This window comes from Solea senegalensis, linkage group LG12, assembly GCF_019176455.1.
Source record: "Solea senegalensis isolate Sse05_10M linkage group LG12, IFAPA_SoseM_1, whole genome shotgun sequence".
Classification (NCBI taxonomy): Eukaryota; Metazoa; Chordata; class Actinopteri; order Pleuronectiformes; family Soleidae; genus Solea; species Solea senegalensis.
In genome coordinates this window covers 12,884,366-12,908,016 of record NC_058032.1, presented here as the reverse complement: position 1 = coordinate 12,908,016, position 23,651 = coordinate 12,884,366, and the positions used below count along the sequence as shown (strand labels likewise).

The 23,651-nt window shown below is 42.5% G+C and overlaps 1 protein-coding gene across 1 annotated transcript; it reads right to left on the bottom strand.

Annotated features, from left to right (window-relative positions):
• Positions 1–13,168: 13,168 nt before the first annotated feature.
• Positions 13,169–15,043, bottom strand: adra2db (adrenergic, alpha-2D-, receptor b). The gene has a single exon (XM_044039746.1). It carries the CDS (start codon positions 14,628–14,630, stop codon positions 13,365–13,367), a length of 1,266 nt encoding a protein of 421 aa, XP_043895681.1. The 5' UTR covers positions 14,631–15,043; the 3' UTR covers positions 13,169–13,364.
• Positions 15,044–23,651: the final 8,608 nt, after the last annotated feature.

Sequence of the window (23,651 nt, the reverse complement as noted above, 5' to 3'; positions counted from 1 at the left end):
CAAATAATGCAACACAGGACAGTCACTTTTCTTCTTTAAATGCACCCTTATGCAAATGGGGTTGGTTTTCCAGGTAGTGAGTCAAAAACCAGGGTTTTATGCCTGGTGGTGCTCAATGAAAATTCAGGGGATTGTCAAACCTGAGCAATCAGCATTTTTCTACATTAATGAAGCAATGAGCTCGTTCCTACAAGTTTATACATAAATATTATACTAAATAAACGTAAGAAAACTAAGAAAAACTAAAACTAAACTCACTGCACTATCCATTCTTTTACATGACACATCCTCTCTGTCCTCACGTTACTCCATTCACAGCCTGGGAATGTCTCCACAGACACAAATACAAAACTGCATGACTGAGAAACAAAGAAAAGAGTTGTGTGGGGCTGATAATCAGGCATAATCAGCATCATCTGAACTCATTTAATTTGGATGCTTGGATGTAGCATAAATTTGTTTATATTTAACAGTGTTGACCTTCAGTGATACTTATAGAAAAAGCTCTTAAAAACAGCATTCACACATTACTATAATAAAATGGTTTTGATAATGAATCAAAATGGTTCGTGTAGCGCATTATAAGTTTCTCTGTGACAGATACGCCTCAGTCTCTCCATATTTCTGTGCCTCTCCTCTCTCTTTTCACCATTCTGCTCTGGGGTAAACTCAGTTCCATCATCTGCTTGGTAATCACAGCCTCCTCTCCTCCCCACACATATTACCCATTTTGCAGCAGCAGCAAACACACAGTGCTGCCAACTCATTTGTCTCACAGTTTAGGATGTAAGCTACATCCACTTTGTGGCAACAAAACATGTTTTTTGTGACCCACATTTGTATGATGAAGGAAGGCTTCTCACCTCCAACGTCTGTCTTTTAGGATTTTACTCATGAGAACAGATTGCTGAGGTTTTACGTGCTTAAACATGCTATAAAGAATCAGTGTGATTTAATAATTATCTCCATACTGAGACCGTATCTAACCAACATACTGTCTTTGTGCATCTATATGTGGTCCTCAGGCTGCTGGTAGTTTGTCTTAATTCACTGAGAAGCACATATGTTCCCTCAGGAGCCTCAGGTTCACCTCTCCAACACCCTCACCACCGGGGATAACACACGCCTGTGTTTCCTGAGGAAGTTGAGGCTCAACTCTGACGTCCCCCGTTTTATTTATTATTAATTGTTTTGAGGTTGCCTTTTACTTATTTTATATTAAATTATTTGACTTGTAAGTATTACAGACAGAGACCTGGGTACCGTATCCCTGTTCCTTACATGTTGAATGACAAATAAAGCACCTTGACAGCTACTCACATATATCTCTATGGATACATGAACATGCCTTGTGAAAGTGATTTTACGTGGAGAAATAATGGCTGACTCTTTACTTTTATTCTCTATATCACAAACAAGATGGGATAAAAACTTGGCCTGACACAAAACAAGACCACAATGGATTTGAGTAATTGGCTCACTGACACTGATGTAACACACACACTGTATATGACATGCATGCATTTGGGGACATTCTGCTATGAGGTGTTTAATTTTCTAAGCTTGTCCATGTTTCTCATCGATAATGAAGTGGTGTGTGTTTGTGTGTGTGCTAGTTGAAGAGACAAACTCTCTTACCAATAATCTTGCACACAGTTGGACCTTGGGGTGTTCATTACTGGTGCACTCTGACATGAGCTTCAAACATAATTGCTTATTAGCAATGTACCAGGATATCCAATGTGGTTATTCTACAAAAAGGAACCTCCATCCCATTAACACCCCAGTGCTCGACCTCTTAATCCTCTGTGGGCTTTTGTTGCATCCCAGAGATCCTTCAGTACACATTTGCCAAAAAGGCTTGGATTGATTTCAGACGGAAAAAGAATAAGCTGTGACCTCAGTTCAGCCGCTCTCAGTAGCAATATTACAGTGTTTAACTGAGCGTTAAAGGTTTGACACTGATGCAAACTGCGGAAGGAAACTTTCGAGTTAAACCTTAATAACAACACAATTAAACACAAATAAACACAATTAACACTTGTGTATATTGTGTAATTTGTCACAGGTCAGACAAGGACACAAAATCAATGTTTAAAATTCACTTAATTTACAGGTGAGACTTAGAGACTGTACCATGCAGTACTCTCAGTATAATAAAACAAGCAGGGACAGCAAACAGTAAAATAAAATGTGTTGACATAAGTGATATGTTGAGGTAAGGAGCACAAAAGACTTAATTGTGACATCTAGAGAACAGGTGAAGCACGGCAGAGTCAATAATGTCAACAGTGAATAAACACAAATCACGTGCTGGATCGTCTGACGTCCACATTACTAGACCAGGTGTGACCTCACGAGAACTGGCCCATTTCAAGTGTCTTCATGTAATAAACATTCTAGCAGTTTGCTTGTGCAGTGGTTTATATCATCCCTACATGCCTACGCTGAAATGCTAAAATCCTAAAATAATCATAATTTCTCACTGTATATATTATATGGTTATGTTGAGTGACTGGACGTGGCTGTCACTGATAAAAAGGCTTATCTATGGAGAGCATAACATTGTGCTTGAAGTCACTCTTCCAGGCTGATCCAGCGTGTAATTTCTATTTCCAAAACATGATATGCATTTGGACTATCTGGGTATCTCATAGGACTACTGGAATTAAGCTAAGTATCACTTCTGTAGGTCTTTCTTATTTGGTTGCTATTTCATTATTTGCTAATATATCTAACTGTGTTGCTTGACTTTAGTGACTTTTGACTTGTCTGTGTAGTTAAGGTGAAAGTTGTTTAAGATATTTTGTCTGCTAGGTCAAAGACAAAGTTGTTATTGTCGCTGTTTTGACCTAGTTTCTATTGAGCCATCACCATCACCAGGTGAGAAGTTTCACTGGCTACAGGGGAGTGGCCAACACAGCTGCAATCAATCAGCACCTAATCAGGTGTCTTTTAAAAAGCAGCACCCACTTTGAAGCGGCAGCTTCAGCGGCAGACTCCTCAGACTCGAAGACAAAGGAGTCTAAACCGGAGTCAAGACTCAGGAAGACAAAGACAAAGGAGTCTAAACCGGAGTCTAACAAGGAGGCTAATGAGGCTAAGTACCTGTCTGCAAGTGTTTTTCTACTTTCACATATGTGCCTTTTTTCCATTCCTGTTCATGTCTCTTCTCATAGATATTACAAACCTCACAATCACTCACAGCATCACCGTAACCTTTCCTCACTTATATATCCCACCCGCTCCACACACATCCAACACCTTGTTGCAGGGGGCCTGTGGAACTGCCAGTCAGCTACCCGCAAGACTGAGTTCATCTCTGGCTTTGCTACTGAGCAATGTCTGGACTTCCTTGCTCTCACAGAGACTTGGATAACACCCTCCAACACAGCCACCCCTGCGGCTCTCTCCTCTGCCCACTCCTTCTCCCACACACCCAGATCCACTGGAAGAGGTGGCGGGACAGGTCTGCTTATCAACCCCAACTGGACTTTCACTCTTTTCCCACTGCCTCACTTCTCTTCACAGTCGTTTGAATTTCATGCTGTAACTATAACTCACCCAGTAAAACTCATCATTGTTGTCATCTACCGTCCACCAGGCCCATTGGGACACTTCTTGGAGGAACTAGATGTCCTCCTCTCAAACATCCCTGAAAATGGTCCACCACTTGTTCTTCTTGGTGACTTCAACATCCAGTCAGAGAAGTCATCTGATCTACTTCTACTTCTTTCATCTCTTTCTCTCTCACTTGCTCCTTCTCCACCAACTCACAGAGCTGGCAACCACCTTGACCTCATCTTCACCAGAAACTGCTCCACCTCCGACCTCAAGGTAACCCCACTTCATGTCTCTGATCATTTCTTCATTTCCTACTCTCTCCCACTCTCCCAATCTGATGATCTCATCTCATCAGATATTGCACTTGTCCGTCGCAACATTCGCTCTCTCTCTCCCTCCTCTCTCTCCTCAACTGTTCTATCAGCACTTCCTTCAGCTGACTCCTTCTCCCTCATGCATCCCAACTCTGCCACAGACACCTTCCTCTCTACTCTGTCCTCCTCTCTTGACTCTCTCTGTCCTCTTACTTCCCGGCGGGTTCGTAAGTCCTCCCCAGCCCCGTGGTTGTCGGACTCAGTGCGTGCTGAGAGAGCCACGATACGGGCAGCAGAAAGAAAATGGAGAAAATCAAAACACCCTGATGACCTGCTTTCCTATCACTCTCTTCTCTCCACCTTCACTGCCTCTATCTCTGCAGCCAAACGATCTTTCTATCAGACTAAAATTCAATCCTCTTTCTCTAACCCCAAAAAACTTTTCTCTATCTTCTCTAACCTCCTTGATCCCCCCACCCCCCCTCCTCCTTCCTCCCTTCTACCAATTCACTTTGTCAACTACTTCACAAAAAAGGTAGATGACATTCGCTCTTCTTTCTCAACCCCACCTCCTGTTCTCACCACTCTACCAACCACACATTCAGCTCCTTCTCTATCCTCTTTCTCCCCTCTATCTCAGGATCAAGTTCTTTCCCTAATAACCTCTGCCCGCCCCACCTCCTGCCCCCTTGACCCTATCCCCTCTCACCTTCTTCAGTCAATTGCTTCTGATCTTCTTCCTTTCCTCACCCACCTCATTAACACATCTCTGTCATCTGGTTGCTTTCCGGACTCTCTTAAAGAGGCCAGAGTGACCCCCCTCCTTAAAAAACCCACCCTTGACCCGTCTGAAGTAAATAACTACAGACCTGTCTCTCTTCTTCCTTTTCTCTCCAAAACTCTGGAGCGCGCTATCTTTAATCAACTCTCCTCCTACCTTCACCGGAACAACCTTCTTGATCCTCTTCAGTCTGGTTTTAAAGCAGGTCACTCGACCGAAACTGCACTTCTTGCTGTCACTGAGCAACTCCACACTGCCAGGGCTGCCTCTCTCTCCTCTGTGCTCATCCTCTTGGACCTTTCTGCAGCGTTTGACACAGTTAACCACCAGATCCTTACTTCCTCCCTTCAAGAACTAGGTGTCTCAGGCTCTGCACTTACCCTACTCTCGTCCTATCTTCAAAACCGAACATACAGAGTAACCTGGAGAGGATCCGTGTCGGAACCCTGTCCTCTAGCTACTGGGGTCCCTCAGGGTTCTGTCTTGGGCCCTCTCCTCTTCTCTCTATACACCAACTCTCTTGGTTCGGTTATTCGCTCTCATGGTTTTTCCTATCACAGCTACGCCGATGACACCCAACTCATTCTCTCTTTTCCCAGCTCCGACACACAGGTAGCAGAACGGATCACCGCTTGCCTGACTGACATCTCTCAGTGGATGTCTGACCATCACCTGAAACTCAATCTCGACAAGACTGAATTTCTTTTTCTCCCAGGAAAGGGCTCTCCCACCACAGATCTAACCATCACCCTCGACAACTCTGTGGTAACTCCTTCTCACACCGCAAGGAACCTGGGTGTGACACTTGACGACCATCTCTCCCTCACTGCCAACATTGCTGCAACAGCTAGATCTTGCAGATACATGTTGCACAACATCCGAAGGATTCGGCCTCTCCTAACCCAGAAGGCGGCACAGGTTCTGGTCCAGGCTCTTGTCATCTCACGCTTGGATTACTGCAACTCCCTCCTGGCTGGTCTTCCTGCATGCGCTATACGACCTCTGCAACTCATCCAGAATGCGGCAGCTCGACTGGTCTTCAATTTACCAAAATTCTCCCACACTACACCGCTCCTCCGCTCCCTTCACTGGCTTCCTGTAGCTGCTCGCATCCGCTTCAAGACTCTAGTGCTTGCGTTCCATGCTACAAACGGATCCGGTCCAGCCTACATCCAGGACATGATCAAAACCTACACCCCAGCCCGCCCACTCCGCTCTGCATCGACAAACCGGCTTGCTGCTCCCTCACTGAGAGGATCACAGAGGCACTCGCAGAACTCGAGACTGTTCACTGTCCTCGCTCCCAAATGGTGGAACGATCTCCCCATCGACATCCGGACAGCTGAAAGCCTCCACATCTTCCGACGCTGACTAAAAACACATTTCTTCCGACTCTACCTCGACTAAGACGACAAAAAAAAAAAAATTGTATTGCACTTATGACTAGCACTTCATAGTTTGTTCTACTTGAAGCTCTTACTTACTTCTAGCTCTTATTTGTACCCAAATGTTTAAATGCACTTTTGTAAGTCGCTTTGGATAAAAGCGTCTGCTAAATGACATGTAATGTAATGATAGCTTCTCTCTCCCCCACCCTTCCTCACTCTATTACGCACACACTTTTGTCATTTATCAATTCTTTGGTCAGTATTATGTTGTATTTCTGTTATGCAGACAGCATCCAAGAAACTTGGAGCTGCATGGTGCAGGAACAGCAGCAGGGACGGTGCTTTTGGCACCTGTGGGCAGTTGTTAAGGGACCGCTTGATCTGCTTTGTGTGTTTGATGGTGGCCAATCACTTGTGCGAGAAGCCAAAATTATGATCACGATTAATTACCCCACTGAAGGTCCAGGTTTATTTTTAGCAGAAGAACAGATTTTCATTAGAATTTCAAGAGTATGAAACTCTCTCACTTCACTTTGGTTCTTCCACCTCAGTCGGGACTTAACATGTGTTACTCTGTGTGCCACAGACGCAAATATAAAACACTGCATTACTAAGAAACACGGAAAGAGTTGTGCGGAGCTGATAGGGTTAATCAACTTTGTGTGAACTCATTTCACTATGGTTTGAATGTAGCATACGTTTGTTTGTATTTAACAGTTAAGAACTGCAGCACTCTTGCCTTTGCAGCAAGAAGACCCAGCTTGGTGACCCGCTCAGAACAAGGGCCTTTCTGCATGGAGCTTGCATGTTCTCCCCATGTGTGTGTGGGTTTTCTTCAGGTTCTCCAGTTTCTTCCCACTGTCCAAAAACATGCAGAATTGGGGATTAGACAAATTGGGCACTCTAAATTGACCATAGGTGTGAGTGTGAGAGTGAATGGTTGTTTGTTTATGTCGCCTCTTGCCCTATGTCAGTTGGGATTGGCAACAGTGCTCCCTGCCACCCTCATGTGGGCAATAAATCCATAGAAGATGAATAAATGAATGAGTTAATGAGTCACTTTAACCTTCAATGATCCTAATAGAAAAGACACTGAAAAACAGCATTATTCACACAATATTTTAATAAGACTGCTTTGATATAAATTTAAAGCAGAGCATTATAATTCTATTTGAAAAGAGTAGTGACTGTGGTGGGATGAAAATAAAACACTCTCACACAACCTTCAACAGTCACTGCCTCTGCTTGATACTCAGCATCACCTTTGGATCAGAGAGACTGATGTGAAAAGAAGATACGTCTGCACATTTTCTGTCTTGTACCGCACCGGCTTGCTAGTGAACTGATGGAATGACCTCTTGATAAAGCTGGGACAAAACAATATGGTTTGGGACACAAAGACGATATGTCTTACAAACACCGTGTTTACAGACACAGTTTCTGTCGTTTCTGAATATGGGCTGTTAGAAATTCACAACAGGCCGCGGCTTAATAATGAGTAAATATATGTGAATCTCACTTTCTAGAATGGAACCTAAGGATACCTTTGCAAACGACTATAAAGTGCAGAACTGACTGATTATGTCTCAAGAGCTGTTTGTGCTTCACAGGCAATTCCACATTTGACCCTTGTGAAATGCAAATCTGGCCAAATATCCAATGCAAAGTTTATTTTGTAAACACGATGAGTGAAGAGAAATGGATGCAGTAGAATGTGGTCAGGGGTCATGAAAACAAACAGTCCAAAGTTTGTTGGGACGAGCTTGGGTTTTTCACTCTGCAGGGCATCACTCTATTTCCTTGGAGTCTCATGAGCTAATGCTTCATTACTTGTGTATTATCCTTGTTGATTTGTTTTTATGCCACTGTGGAATCCATTACATATAAGGGGGCCACTATCTCGCACAGCTGTTCCCTCCTCACTAGTTGCTTTTAATCAGCCCCTCGCTTTGATTTATTACTTCCTGTTGTCCTTGGGATTGGCGAATTTCACGACACTCGGTCAGCGCTGCAAATGTTTGAAACTGACCGCAGGGCCCAACTGTGGGGACCAAAATAGTTTGCAGAGATAAGAGATGAGGGGATGGAAAAGAAAATGACTTCTTCTCCCTGAGCTGGGCTGGGTTGTTGACATGTTGCAGGCCTGTGAAAACATATCATGTGAAGATTAAGTTTGTGTGTGTGTGTGTGTTTGTGTTTGTGAGGGCGACGAGTAACTGCTGCAAAAACGTGTTCCTGAATGTGCACAAATAGCACATAATCTCCTCATCTGACTCGATTATTAACGTGTGTATGCCACAGTTACATTACAGCCACATATTTGCTGGGTGATTGTGTTGTGTAGTGTCGGGCAACAATATTGTCTCATTGAGTGCAGGGTCACTGTGGCCAGGACCAAGGCCAAGGGAACCCTCCTCTCCTCTCCCCACGTCACTGTCCAATTCTTGTCCTACCAACTGACTCATCCTTCTCCTGTAGAAAAAGGACACTTTCACACTCATGTATTACATGTATTACATGAATCATACTCCATTTATACACATATGCTCATATGATGTTCATCCGTCAAATAGACTGCACTTTTTTCTTTGGCAAGATGAAAGGACAGCATTGACCCACACTGATATTATCACCTTACAATGTTGAAATGCAATGTGCTTGCTCTTCAGCACAAATGTCCTAGTAATAGTAATAAATCATTTCATTATTATAACTGATTGCACATTAAAAAATATCCATCCCTCTATCCGTTATCTTCTGCTTATCCTTTAAGGGTCAAAGAGAGAGCTGCAGCTAAATGAAAATATCAAGTAATAAATGTATTTATACATGAATTTATTCTTCTATGAATAAGTGTACGGTGTTACCAAGTGATGAAGGGCAAATAAAAGATCCGAGACATTTATGGGTAGTGAACAGTCCCACATCATTACTAATTGTGGCTGCAGAGCAGGTTACAGGACGTGGATTAAACAATATGAGCAACTGATGGCGGACTGTCAGAGATTTAGCTGTATTGTAAAACCCACGAGAGGTACACTCATCTGCATGCACAGTTTGCTTTGCACCTCTCCTATCTAGTCTCATGCAAGTCAATTCAACCACGAGTTATTGGTCTCAATCCAAGATTCATGAACACAACTTATATAATACAAGCCTGCGTGATTAAAACTCCTCCTGCTGTGAAGGGTTACAGTCTCTGCCTGTGTCCCACTTGAGGATACATACAGTAACTTGGAGGCCTGAGGCAATGTTATGCATGGGGATCCTCTAATTACACGCTCAGCTTTTACACCTATCCTCCCCACTTACTGGAACTGAAGCAGAGCAGAGTGTGCACTGGAGGATTGGCTGCTTGTCATGAAGAGCACTGGAGGTGATCTCTGCATAGTGAGGAAAACACACCTAACACCAGTGAAACTCGTTATAGCCGCCCTCATTTCCACTGTTGTTTCTGATACTCATTCTCCCCTGGCTCTGAATGCTATTTGGCATATATGCATTTTTGCTGCAGGTGGCAGCACTAGGAAGCCATTATTACTTTTGATATGAGTCAACAGCATGGTAACACAGAGGGATGAAAATAACACGAGAAGGTGTACAGTAAGGTGTCGTTCCGAAAGTAATAATAAACACAAGGATGTTGTTTCACAATGCCCCTCTCTGGTGAAGCGGCGACCCTGTTAGTGAGAGACCACTCCATTTCCTGTTTTTACATATAAAAGATGTCATATGTCATACATCAGAGGCATTCATTTAATGGTGCAGCTACTAAAACACAGTCTGTGAAATGGACAAACCAAAATGACAACGTGCAGGTGATTGTGCGTGTGTGCATGTATTTTCTATCTTTGTGAGGACATTTTGACCTTGTGGGGGACATTTTGAAGACCTGGTTTTAGGATTAGGGTTGATGGTAATGGTTAGGGTAAGGGTTATAGGGAATGCATTGTGTCTACGATGTGTCCTCACTAAGATTTGTGTGTGTGTGTGTTTCACAGATAATGGCAGAAAGAGAACATTTACTGTAGGCAAAAGAGAGATGCACTGAGGTCCAGGAGGGCATTGTATTATGTGAGTAACCTGCCTCAGCACAGGAACAAGGGAAGTGCTTGAGTGTACCAAGAATAGCACCTTCCAGCAGAGGTTGAGAAAGATACACTCTATGCAGAAAGGAATCCACTGCCTGTGTACAGAAACATTTTTGGACTTGTTCTCTATTTTGTTTGGCGTTCTGCATTGAAGTAATGTGCTGCAGAGAAAAATAACAACATTATTGGTCTATCAAGAAGCCCGGGGGGGAAGCACAACTGCAAATGTTTAGAGACAGAGATAAAAATACAGAGGCGACTAATCTGACTGTCATCTTTAAGTTACAACTGCAGCCACCTGATTTCCTCTGACACTTGAAGTCATACATCGGTTGTTTGCGTTCAAGAGGGCAATATATTAGAATGGCCTGGAGACACTGATCCCAGTTTCAGCCTCGCTTTCAACATGACAAACGCTGATTTACACTAATGACAAACTGGCACTTCTTCTCTAGATACGCAGCATCTTGGGACTGACGCAAGTTGTGGCCTTGCTCACTCACAAGCCTTATATTGTTAGAGTCAATTGAAAAAGGCAATTACCTGCAGATGCTGGATTGTCTCTGACAAACAAGGCAATGTAGAAGACAACAAGCACATGCTCTCTCTCCCTTTCTCTCTCTGATCCCTAGTGGCTACTGTTTTTTCCCTGCTGAACACATCTTGAAACATTTATAACCTGATCTCCTCTGACTATTGTGACTACAAATAGTCTTTTCCCCACTGTTGACCCTAAACAGCCTTGGCAGCCAACTCTGACTTTCCTCTCTCGCTCCTCTTTAAAAGTGCCGGAATAAAGCTTTTCCCTCTCACACGAGGAAATGTTTTGCCTCTGTCCAGTTGGTCTGTTTCCCTCATTAGGCCTTTAGAAGAGGATTTGGGAGGTCATGGATGTCCACAGCTCCACTGAACTTGTCTCCAACTTTGTTGAGTTTGTTTACTTTCAGCGTGTTCACAAATAAAAGGTTGGATACAAATGTGAAAATGAATAGGCCACTGTTATAATCTCTAGCTTGACTAAGCATAACATCTAAAATATACAATTAGTTTACAGTCTGGGATAAATTAAAAGCTCAGGAGTCGGGAGTGGGGGAGTTTTAAGGGCGAATCATGATAATACGTCTCACTGTACCGCTTTCAGTTTGCAACACAGAGCTATACAGCCCAGTGATGTGTGTGGGGAGACATGCCTGAAAGTAACAGACATCACCCCAGCTAATTAAAAGCGTTGTGCTCCAGTCTTGCTACAGCAGCGCAGTTGATTAGAAAGATAATTGAATCAGGAAGTGAGATTTAACAGGGGAGTTGCACGTCTGTCAGATAGTAATCAGTAAACTATGAGGAAGAAGATTACATGCGAGTGTTCATGTGAACATTTCCAGCCATGTGTTATGCAGAAAGCATTCCGGATGACGACTGTGGTCTCTGGAGAAATTACATTACATGTATAAAATCGTATTATGTTGCACATCCCAATTAGCGCTACTAAACATGAAGATATAAAGTTCATTTTACCGCCTCTTGTGAAGGCGATTTGGCCCCGGCATTTCGTCTCTTCGGGGACAACGTGAATCCCTTTGAGATAAAGTTTTCCCTCCTCAAATCAGCTGCACTTCTCACAGATAGTCTAATTTCTGCTCATGAATAAAATGATGGCGTACGTCAAGAGAGAAAAGGAAATGTTCAACCACCTTCTCTCATGCTCCCTTTGACGGCATTTCAGCAAGACCCTCGTGAATACGAGCTCACTCACACAAAAAACGTTTTCTTTTTTTTTTTCTAAAAAATTCCTTTTAAGCGTGACGACCCTCAAACTTGGTGATTATCTTTGGCAAGGCACCAGTGAGCAGTGGGAGCGCTTTGAAGACATTCCTACGAGGATATAAATAGTTTATTTATCCTCAGCACCCCGGTGCAGACAATACGCTGATGTGGAGCTGGTCAGCATTTTTCTCACTAACCAGAGTTTTCCCCAGTGACGATATTCATGCAAGGCTCATATTCTACTCAATCATTTGCATATATACACTTTGTAGAAGCTATAAACCCACCACCATATATATATGTATATATATATATATATATATATATATATTTTTTTTTTTTTTTACCAATTAATTGTTCATGCTATGCGTAATACCGAAATATTTTTAGAATGAGTTCAGACTTAATACTTCTTATCAATCTTTATAAATGTTTGAGTTGTGACTTGATAATAATCTCCCTTATAAGGAGATTTGACAGTGGATAGAAGTCCATCTATACCTCTAATGTGTCCAGAAATGCTATTTATTTCCCCCACTTCTTTTCTCTTATAACATTTCCAGGTCAGTGTATTTTGGTTTCTTTTTATCATCTTGCCACAGGAAGTGTGCCAGTTGTCAAAGAATAGGAAAAAGTTGGTGGGACAATATAGACTAACCCAGATGTAAACTCCTGTCCCACGACACTGAAAGCAGGCTGTGTCGCAGGATTGTTCCCTTACACGGTTTAAATATTTACACACAAAAGATTGAGTTAAGGTTAAAATACAGAATTGTCCACAGAGTTGTACACACACACACACACACACACACATGGCTGGGCAATTGTTCTGGAGTGAGGTGGTGTAATATGTGGAGGGGGTGTGAGATTAGACTCTTATATAAGTTTGGGATTTCGCTGATAAGAAATTGTCTGCTGCAAGTCGAGATGAATCTGAATTATTTTAAATAACGCAGGACATTTAAAGCGTACAACACATGTGACAAACCCTGTTTCATTTATTGTTCTTTCTATGAAGCCTGCTCGCTCATCTCTATGCATATATTTTATGGATGGTGTAGACTTATCTTCTATTTATCTCACCATGTAATGCACTGGGAGCCAGCCACCAGCACTTGAATCCAAAGGACTTGGTTTTCACCCTGCAGCAGATCCTTTCTCCTGCCTGCTGCTGCATCAAATGTGGCTCTAAGATTGTTTTTCTAGATCTCAAGTGGGATGGATGAAAAAAACAAAACATGTTTCTGTCTCCAAACAATCTTCAGATTTTTGCTCAACTTTACACTTTATTCATGGACATTCAATGTGTACACAAGACTGGAACTTGTTCCCAATAAGATTATAGTTACAGGACATTAAAATGATTCAGGGAAGGGAACTGATCAGAGACGAGGAATGAGTTCCATCCCAGAACTGTCCAGTCAGAGAGGCAAAAACATGATTGTGTGCCTTTCAGTGCTTATTAAGTGCGTTTGGAAATTCTGCATACGATTTTCTTGAATGCTTTTCTGAAATCCCTGTTGAAAATAGTGTATATGATTGGGTTCACGGAACTGTTGCAGTAGCCAATCCAAAAGAACAGGTTGAAAAGTGACCCGGGGATGTAGCAGTTTTCTCTGCAGATAGCCCGCAGACTGTACGTGAAGAAGAAGGGGAACCAGCAGAGCACAAACACTCCCATCACTACCGCCAGCACAAAGGTGAAACGCTTCTCCCGCATCTGAGCCACTTTGGTCTTGTTGACCAACTGTGGTCGTTCAGCTGGGTTCTTCTGCTCCGGGTAAAGCTGTGACGCCCGGGCTGATGCCCAGGAGAGGCGACAGTTCTGGGGCGGGCAACAGTCCGACCCCTCCACCTTCCTCCGCTTAGAGAATCGATTACTGCGGGGTTTAGTGTCTGACTGACAGCAGCTCTCCTCCAGGTCTATGTCATCCAGCTCCCCTTGCCTTTGCTGGTGACTATCCGAGCCTTGGCTACTGGGGCTCTCTGTCTCTATCCTGTCCTTCCTGACGAAACAGGTCTCAGACTGAGACGGCTGCCTCTCCAGGCCGTTCTTGGCCACAAACACAGTGGAAGAGCGCTGCTTGGCCACTTTATAAATCTTACAGTAAACCAGAATCATGATGAGACCAGGGGCGAAGAAAGACACCAGGCAGGATGACAGGATGTACCAGGTCTCATCGTTCAGCAGACACTCCCGTTCATCGTGTTTGGTCATGAGGAGAGGAGGGAAGGAGATGATCGCTGATATTACCCACACTACAGCAATCATGGACTTGATGCGCTTCGGTGTGCGCTTCAGGTTGTAACTGACAGCCTTTGTGACGGACCAGTAGCGGTCCAGACTGATGGCGCACAGATGCACGATCGATGAGGTGCAGAACAACACGTCCAGGGCCAGATAGAAGGCGCACCAAGTACTTCCAAAGTACCAGTACCCCATGACCTCGTTTGCGAGAGAAAACGGGATCACCAGCGTGGCCACCAGGATGTCCGCAGATGCCAGAGAGACCAGGAAAAGATTCTGGGGCGCACGGAGTGCCCGGCTGGTCAACACCGCCACAATCACCAACACATTACCGACAATGGTCACCGAAATGATCACAGTCACCACCAGGATTATGAGCGCAGTGGCCGCCTGTGTGTGAGGCAGAGCGAGCGGTGCGTCCGTGTTGTTCTCATCTTTGGAGACGTTCTCCACCAACACATTTGACTGGGCTAAATCCATGCTGGCTCCAAAGTGTCCTTTCGTATCATGTTTGGCGTTTTGCACCCGTTGTCTTTACAAAAACATCTAAGACCGGGTGCGCGGCGCTGCCTTCCACGGAGGAATGGATACGCGTCGCGCGTAATGCTCCTGGTCAGTGCATGCAGACGGAGCGCCCCCACGAAAGACACAGTGCCTGCACAAAAGCTTCTCCTCAAGCAGTAAACCCTTCATCACAAGTCCGCATAGTTCCCACGCAACCACCGCGCAGCGACTATGTGTCACAAATATGAGAAGATTCCAAGAGTGGAGTCGCTCCCCCAATGTCACATCGCCGTGCGTAATTCTGCTCCTGTGTTTGGGTGAGCGGCATATCTGGAAGCTGCACGTGAGATGCACACTGCTGTTGGAATGAATGTCCACACATGAGTGAGGTGACATCACTCAGAGCTCAGAGGACCAACTCATCCCTCAATTTAAAGGAGGGAGGGAGAGAGAGAGAGAAAGAGAGAGAGAGAGAGCGAGAGCGAATCGACGCGTTAATATTTTAGCCGTCTGTGTTTGATACATACGCACACTTTAATGTTTTCTTTATTTTCATATCTTTACTTTTCTCTGCATTATATGCACTATGCAGTGACCCGTCATTTAAAAAAAATGATAGGCCTGTCGGGCATTCAGAGTGACAGGACCATTACGAGTCACTGATGATGATGAACGGAGGTTTCTGTGAATGTCCACAGCCCTTCAAGCCTATAATCATCAAAAAAAGCCCCCATCAAAATAACACAGCAGCAACCAAACAGCAATTGCCGGACTGGTGTATGAACCCTCACTTATGTCATTCAGGAATTGTTGTAGGAGACACAGATGAGACCACATGTGTCTGTTTGCTCTGGATGCTCAGTTATGTATAGCACATAATTGGACAGTCAGTGAGGGGGACATTTACCCAACAGGAACGATACAAAAAGACACACACACACACACACACACACTGAGGTCATTGTGAAAGTATACTACATAAAGAAAAGTGTTTTTTCTTTTTAAGTCTATTTAAATATATAGTAAACTGCATGGATTTGCAGGCCAGTTAAAGGTGTTTGATAGATGCCAACATGAATGTTGATGTGAGTGCGTCTGGGTTTATTAAGTCGTCTGCAGGCTCAGTAAGGACACCCTTTAGTGGCTGCAGGGAGATTAAAAAGTGGGAGTTTGCTGTGAAATTCTGTTCCGTCACAGAGGCAGACAGGAGTCTGAACGTGGGCATGAGGCTTAGTGAGTGTGACGTAGATGATCCTGTCGCTACAACTCTTTTCAAACTATTTCTAGCACAAGGTCTACGGAGCTGGTGACACTTTACATTGCAGTACAATAACAACATTATAACAGCATGGTAATAGTGAGTTAGGTATTATGGTAATGCCATCTTATTTCTAATAGAATTATTATTTCTATATATTTCTTGGCAGTAACAACAGTGATTAAAAAAAGTCCTATCATGCTATTTAGTGTAACAGCCAGTGATATCATTAGTAATGAGAACTATTATGGGCTACCATCAGTGTACCTTCACAGTGACCATGTTATAAAGATAAAATTATTGCTATAGCAACACGATTGCAGTGCAAAATGATTATCATACTATTACCATATATTGTTACTGTACTGTAAAGTGTTACAGACAGTCAGGTGAACTTCATTACACCATGGAGTCCAACTGTAGAGTTACTGGCAGTGGATCAAAAATCTGGAAAATACGCAGGAACTAAGTGTGGACAGCTAAATAAAACAGGAAGGAAAGTAAAGGGAAGGCACAGAGAAGAAAAGAAAAACAAAGGAAGAATAATGAAACAGACAAAACTAAGCAACTGTCCATATTTCTTATACTATCTGGTTTCTTCTTCTCAGTCTCAGTCTAATCTCATTCCCCAGGGTGAAAATAAGAAACCGTGAAGATCATCTAAAGGGTGAGTGTCATTTATAACCGATCTGTAGACATTATCTTAAGGTTTTACCCTCTGAGCAAAACAAGGAAAGAAACAAAATTTAATCCACAAATACAAACACAAACCAGCTCTTTATATGCAGAAAAAAAGACTGTATAACCAGAGGGGGATTCAAGACATGACGTCCAATTATAATTACTACAAATGAGCTAGTCTTGTTATGGAATCCTCCAATGCAAGATGATATAATGTTGAATTTTTGGTTTGTTTTCATCTGTGAGCTTTTCTGAGATCAACATATTAATAGATTTGGGCCAGATGCTGTTGAAGTAATGATTAAATTGAATTTGCAATGATATACGTGCACCAGAGAAAAACAATATCTTATGCTCTTTAATCACGCTCTCAAATAAAAAGAAATTCTTCAACTATTATTCATTTGTTTGTCACCTTGCAGGTGTTAGCAAATAGTTTTGCCTTGTTATTGTATGGGGAGTACTAACCACTGCACCAACCGTGTGGCCCTTGTCTGTAATCCATATTTGATAAATACAGAATTTACATAACATGTACATAAATGGCAAATAATCTCGTTCATCCATTCATTCATTCATTCATTCATCATCTAGCGCTTTATCCTCCACATGAAGGTTGTGGGGCTGCTGGTGCTAATCCCAGCTGACATAGGGGGAAAGGCGATGATCATGAACAACACAATAACACCTCACAAAAATACCTAATGTGCATGTGTTGCACATGTCCTGTATTTACCAAAAATAAGGCTTATTGGCGAAAAAGACCCACTACATAAACGGTACATATTTACCCTATATTTCCCATCCCATTTAAAGCAGTAAATGACTCTGTATATGAAAACAACCACACACACACACACACACGTTGCTCCCAGCCTGCACTTTCTATTCTCAGTAATACAACAATAAGCAGAATCCTGTTGCGTAGGATCCAGCTTCCTGTTATGATGCAGTCATCGCCGTGGCAGTGGGCTGCACATACAAGCTGGCTCTGTGTGGCTGAAGGTTTTTACCACAAAATCACCAAAAACAAAAGTACACAGAAGAAATGAAAAGTTGGCGCCGTATAGCACCAACGTGATTAAATTAACACATTTAACACATCATATCCTTCACAAAGTTGCGACAAACGTGACCTCTCTGTGCCACAAATGTCAGCTTTCATTTATGGGCAATATTTTGTCAAATATAAGCAGCCCTCTGAGGCCACAGATGTGTTGTTATCCACAAAGTGCTCCAATACCATCAACTCATCAATCATTAGAGGTGCACAGTCATTTTACCACTTGTCTCACTGCCAACAGGAAATGTTTTGACTGATGAGGTTTTAGTGATAATTACGGCTCCCAGAAACTCTTCATTACCACCGATTATTTAAAATGCTTGACAAACACCATTTTCTCTGCCAATAACTACACTTATTATAAGACACACACACATTTTCACACTTGTGATGGCTGTACTTGTGGATGCATTTTTGTTTTTTTACTAAAACAGAGTGTGGAAGAGAAATTGTTGGAAAGAGATTGCATATGCTGACACACACAGTGATGATGCTGATAACGCTGTTTATCATACAAGACTGTATAGATAAAAAAAAAATAAACATGAGAGGGCAGCCATACAGAGCCCCTCGATGTCTCAATCCTCTTACCTTGTTGTCTTCTGTGGGAGACTGTTGGGGCTGAATGTGAGCAGAAACCACTGCCGCGTTATGTAACACACACACACACAGCAGTAAATGGCTGCAGGTGCTGTGTGAAAACCTCATCTCAGGTCGCAGGTGGTTTGTTATAGTAAACGTTGTCTTCGGGGAATTCACCCAGCAGAAATTCAGCCGTGACCCTGGATTACTGAAACGCTGTATATAACCTGTGTTTATTAACTATGCGTGTGTGTGTGTGTGTGTACATGTGTGTTACAGGATCCTTGACTCGTGTTGTTGTGTACACTAACGAGTGGGAGGACACACTGTGTCTGTATGTGTGTGTGTGTGTGAGAGAGACAGAGAGAGTGAGGTACAGCCACGCTGTGAATCACATGTTCTTTTTTCAGAAAGCGCACATCTTTTAACATCCTCGACCCTCCTCTGCTGCTGCCTCTGCTGTCACTGGGCTTGGCAGGTTGAGATAAATGTGTTGCTCCTGACCTTTGTCATGAACCAAACAAATAATACTTCCATCACATTTTCCTGCAGCTTCGGACAAAACTGCACTGGAATTGTAGGGAGTAACTGTCAGTTCAGGAGTAACTGTCAGGGTTAATGAAGCCCTGAAGGTCAGACATGTCACCGTGTCCTCTGATAAGGGTTTTTCATATACGTTGAAAGACTGTTCTTTTTAGATCTTATTTACTATAGATAATAAAGGTATCTTTGAATGCGTCTCAACTCGGTACTCGGCGACATGCGGCTGTTATTTGAGTCCAGATGTGATGTAAAGGGCTTCGCCTTTGATAACGAGCCGTGACACTTGTGCCCACATCCACCTCCTGAGAGACCTGAGAGAATTGGTTTCCTTCAAAAACACTTCAGAGAATTAGTTCCTTCGTCACGATTTATGTGGAATTACAAATGTGTAGCTGGTTAAAAAATGACACCAAATGACTTAAATCCACTGTGGGCCTTCAGCTGCTGAGCATTAAGAAGAGAAAAAGTGCTTGAGAATGTGAACATGTGGGGATTAGGTCCTCGGGAATGTGGTTTAATCGTTGTGGTGTCACGGACGACAAAAACTTGCCCCACAAAACTTTTTATAAAATCCGCTCGTCTGCTTCATTTTTGAGAAGCAGTGACTCAGAACTCGGTGATGAGTCAGATCACATCACAATTGAATCATTGGTGTAAACAAATAAACATTCATTATCGGATGATGTGTGTGTTGCAAATCCTCTGGTGTGATTTTATACACTGAATTTTCACACAAGTTACTCTGAGAATGAGATTTAAAAAAAACTAATCACACGTAAGAGGGTACAACTGTTTGAGGAACGACAAGAACTCTATAAGAGATAGTATAGATAATATGTATAGAGAAATAATAGAAAGAATACATAATAGATATATTATGCTTGATCGTCAAAGAAATTAAAGTGATTTAACCATGTGTAATATCCATATTACACTATAGTTGAAAGCATATTTAATGTCTATATGCTTTTATCAATAATTCCAAAATGAATTTTCAGGATCATGTCAATCAAGTGACCTGAGAAAGATTGACAGGTCAGCACATCCTCTGGGCTTTGTTTACAGACCAGGTCACATGCTTTGATCATCCATTTTCTACATGGGAACATAACTTAGCACATTGTCATTATGCTCCACTGAAGAAGAAATTAGAAACTATAGCAATGGAGACGAGACCTCCTCAGTTTAACGATGTTATAATTCAAGGCAGTGGAGTCAGCCCCTCCCCTGTGGGTTACCTTCAACCGGCAAACTAAAAGCAGTGAATTTAAAGATTTTTTTTGTTGTTTATTTGTTCAGTTTTTTTGCATTTACTGTCATTGTCACTTCCCTGTGATTTCCCCTCAGGCGGTGCAGTGTTACAATTTGAATGAAAATGGAAACTCGATGGCGTCTAGAGCTCCTGTGCTTCATTTCAGCAGCACAGCACGGTCCCAAGAGTTCTTTTTCTACATCATGCATAAAGCTTGACCAAATGGGGCACATAAAACTCCCTGTGACACCAAATCTGAGTGTCCAATCTCTCCACTTTAGGTGACATTGAATTTGATTATGGTCCTCAAGTGACAGGTGTCAAAAAACAAACAAAAAACGAATTACCGTCAAACAATCCATATTAGCACTTTTCAGAATCTGTTGTTTATGAACGTTAGCTCTGCACACTGTTAGTATTCAGGATGTCCCTTTGCATCCAGCCACCAGGCCAAGTACTCATTAGAGCGTTCATTTTGACTTTGACTTTGACCTTGTTCCCTGTTAGTTTTGCATCAGCCTGTTTATTTGTGCAATTGCTCTGTTTTACTACCACCAAAAACATCTCTGTTTATTATCTGTAAACATTTCTGTTGGCACATAATACTCTCACACATGCTCTCTTTTATGATGATTTATTCACTGATTTTTTTTTTCTTTCCTCATTACTCGTTGGAGGTCAATTTATTAGTAAGTAAATAGATAATATAATAGATATAAACGATCACAAAGATAAAATCAACAAGGCAATGGTTACAAAACAAACTGTAGTAGTGAAGTAGCAGCTTTTAGTCCTTTAAAAACTATCTTGTAGCAAAAAACTTTGTGTTGCAATACTGTGTTTTACTGTTACTGTTGTGAGATGAGCTGTCGGCCTTGCACACGTCTGACATCAGTGGCTCAAGTGACGGATCATTTTTGAATCTATAAATGACACTTTTTCACTTGATCACCCGCTCCAAAAAATATCTGTGTACACCACGGCTAACGTCAGCTCAGATTAAATATCTTTATTTTTCCATTAGGAACTTCATTTTTGCAAAAGCACCCGTGTGTGTCATCACACACATCACATAAACATACTTCATATCATCGCGCCAACATCCATCCATCCATCTTCTACCGCTTTGTCCTCCACATGAGGGTCGCTGGGGGTGATGTGTGCCGCAAACTCAGCTGACGTAGAGCGAAAGGCGGGGCACACCCTGGACACATTGCCTGTCCATCACAAACAACACTCACACAGCGGGCCACAATTCTGTTCAACCCACGAGATAATAAGTCTTTCCTGCTCTTTTCCTCTCTCCACTCACTCACTGATAAGTCCCACACTTATCAAGTTACCACGCCAGGAAAATAAATAATCCACATTGAAGGTGGACTTTGAAAACACAGAGCCGGAACTAGAGGGGGGGTTATGAGGGGGCTGAGCCCCTCATTTGTATTTGGCTCCCTCTCTGTAGAAATGGACAATGGAAAATCATCTGTCGTGAACTTAATCTGGTCCTCAACTTGGACAACTTGGACTCAGTTTTTCATTTTGGCCACCTTTGTAATTGAGTTTGACACGCCTGATTTAGAGTGTCCAATTTTCAACCCAACATATAAAATACGATTTCCAGAGAGTAAACACAGTGCGTCATCTGTTAAAATTGTGAAATAAAGCCAAACATATAATAAAGGTAATGATGACGTACGTTAATATACAGTATATGTAATAAGAGGACACTCCACCCATTGGAGAGAAATCAGAACCAGAAAGATTCTTATTGTCATTATACTCAGGTACAAGACGCTTCCCTCAAAGTATTAAAAGTAATATAGAAAAATACGCCAAAGATTGTCTGTGACATATGTCTGGAGGCCACAGCACTGGGATGTGATCATCCTGAACTGCTTGATGACTGGCGGTGGCTCCAGCAGAGAGTAAACGGGGCGTGTGCTGTCCGTGGTAATGCTGATTGCTTTCTTCCTCAGTCAACACAGTGTCAAGGTTTGGGACCTCCATCCCAGTGATGTGCTGAGCAACCACAGTAAGAGGCTTCAATGCAGCAGAATTAAGCATCTCAAAATTCACACATAACAAACTCCATTTGCCAGTTCTGCTTCTCTGACCCGCCTCTGTCCAGTAGACACCCATCAGTCTGCGTGGTCACAGATTACAGAGTGTGTCATTGGGTTCTGGTCCACCATCAGCTCCCTCTGGACCTGGCACATCCTGTCAGTCAAATGAAACCAGTTAGGATTATTATTCTCTCGCCTCACAGCCTCATAAAAGAACAGGTGAGTGAAACTGAAACCGTTTGGAATGGGACGGCAAAGTGAAGTAGGGCATGTGACAGCCATGCTCTGAACAGCTGACAAGCATGGCATGGATGTGAAGAGCAAGACCAAATAATTCAGGGGGTGGTTGTTGGACACTTTTCAAACAGCGTCCCAATCTCACTTTATCAGACCTCTTCCCCCCCCATCTGTCTTTCATGGTCTTGTGGTGACAGGTGACACCTGTTGGTTCAGTGTGATGTTTTACTGTAACCCTCTTTCTACTTGTCACTCTCACACTATGCTGTTGTCTCATCACAGTTCCGTGAGATCGGACTCTCTCTCTCTCTCTCTCTGCTCTGACCATCTGGTCCAGTTTCTTTTGGGAGACCCAGGCCCTGTGCCATTTTGTTCTGTCTGGCAACAGAGGTTCCTTCCTCCACTATCACACAAGACCAAAGAATGATCTTTATATACAACTTGAATCCTGATAAAGAACAATTTGTTCATCGCCATTCCACGTGAATGATTTTGCATCTTTAGTTTGTACATCATACTGTATTATTCTTCCATTACATGTATTTGACAGATGCATGGAAATCAAATTATCAAAATTAAATATAGATATGCTTTTAAACAATATTCTGTTACAGATTAAAGCAGTGTGACACATAGACCACTATTTCAATTATAGAAATAAAAAGATCAAATTTGCATAAATATTATAAAAGCCTGACGACATTACAACAAATGTGTGTGGCAAAGAAAACGAGCATTTATTCATCATTTTGTCGCACCCATGACGTTGTCATCATTATGACAGTTTCAAAACATCATTCAACCAACTGTTCACTTCCAACACAACTTTATTTATAGCCCTTTGAAGAGTTGCACAAATCCTAGATTTGCCAGACAGCCTGTCTCCGAGTAGTAATGACGCTGATTGCACGCTCCGAACAATGACAAAGTCTGTTTTCTGGACACAATAGATTTTTCCCCCTGAGGATATTTGTTCACTAATTATTTATTTAAATATTATTCATTCTCTGCTCAATGTGATAAGACAGCAGATGTGACCAATGACTCCGTGTAGCAGAGAGTGTTGGCTAACTCATTTGTCAGTGTCACAGAAGAGCCCACTGTCACAGATAAGGAAGGGATAAACAGTTGTCACTAACTCCATTCTTTTTAAGACTTTGGGACAAACTAATCCTCACACTGGCTGATGATTCTGCTCTCATACTCATCCGTCCATCCGTTATCTTCATGATGTGTCTGTTTATGGGAGGAGCTAGTGCCAATCCCAGCAGACGCAGGTCTCCCATTATATAATGTCAGAAACATATGACACAGACCA

Excerpts from the sequence above, each read along its gene's own strand:
- adra2db (XM_044039746.1), bottom strand. The coding sequence starts at position 14,630 with ATGGATTTAGCCCAGTCAAATGTGTTGGTGGAGAACGTCTCCAAAGAT.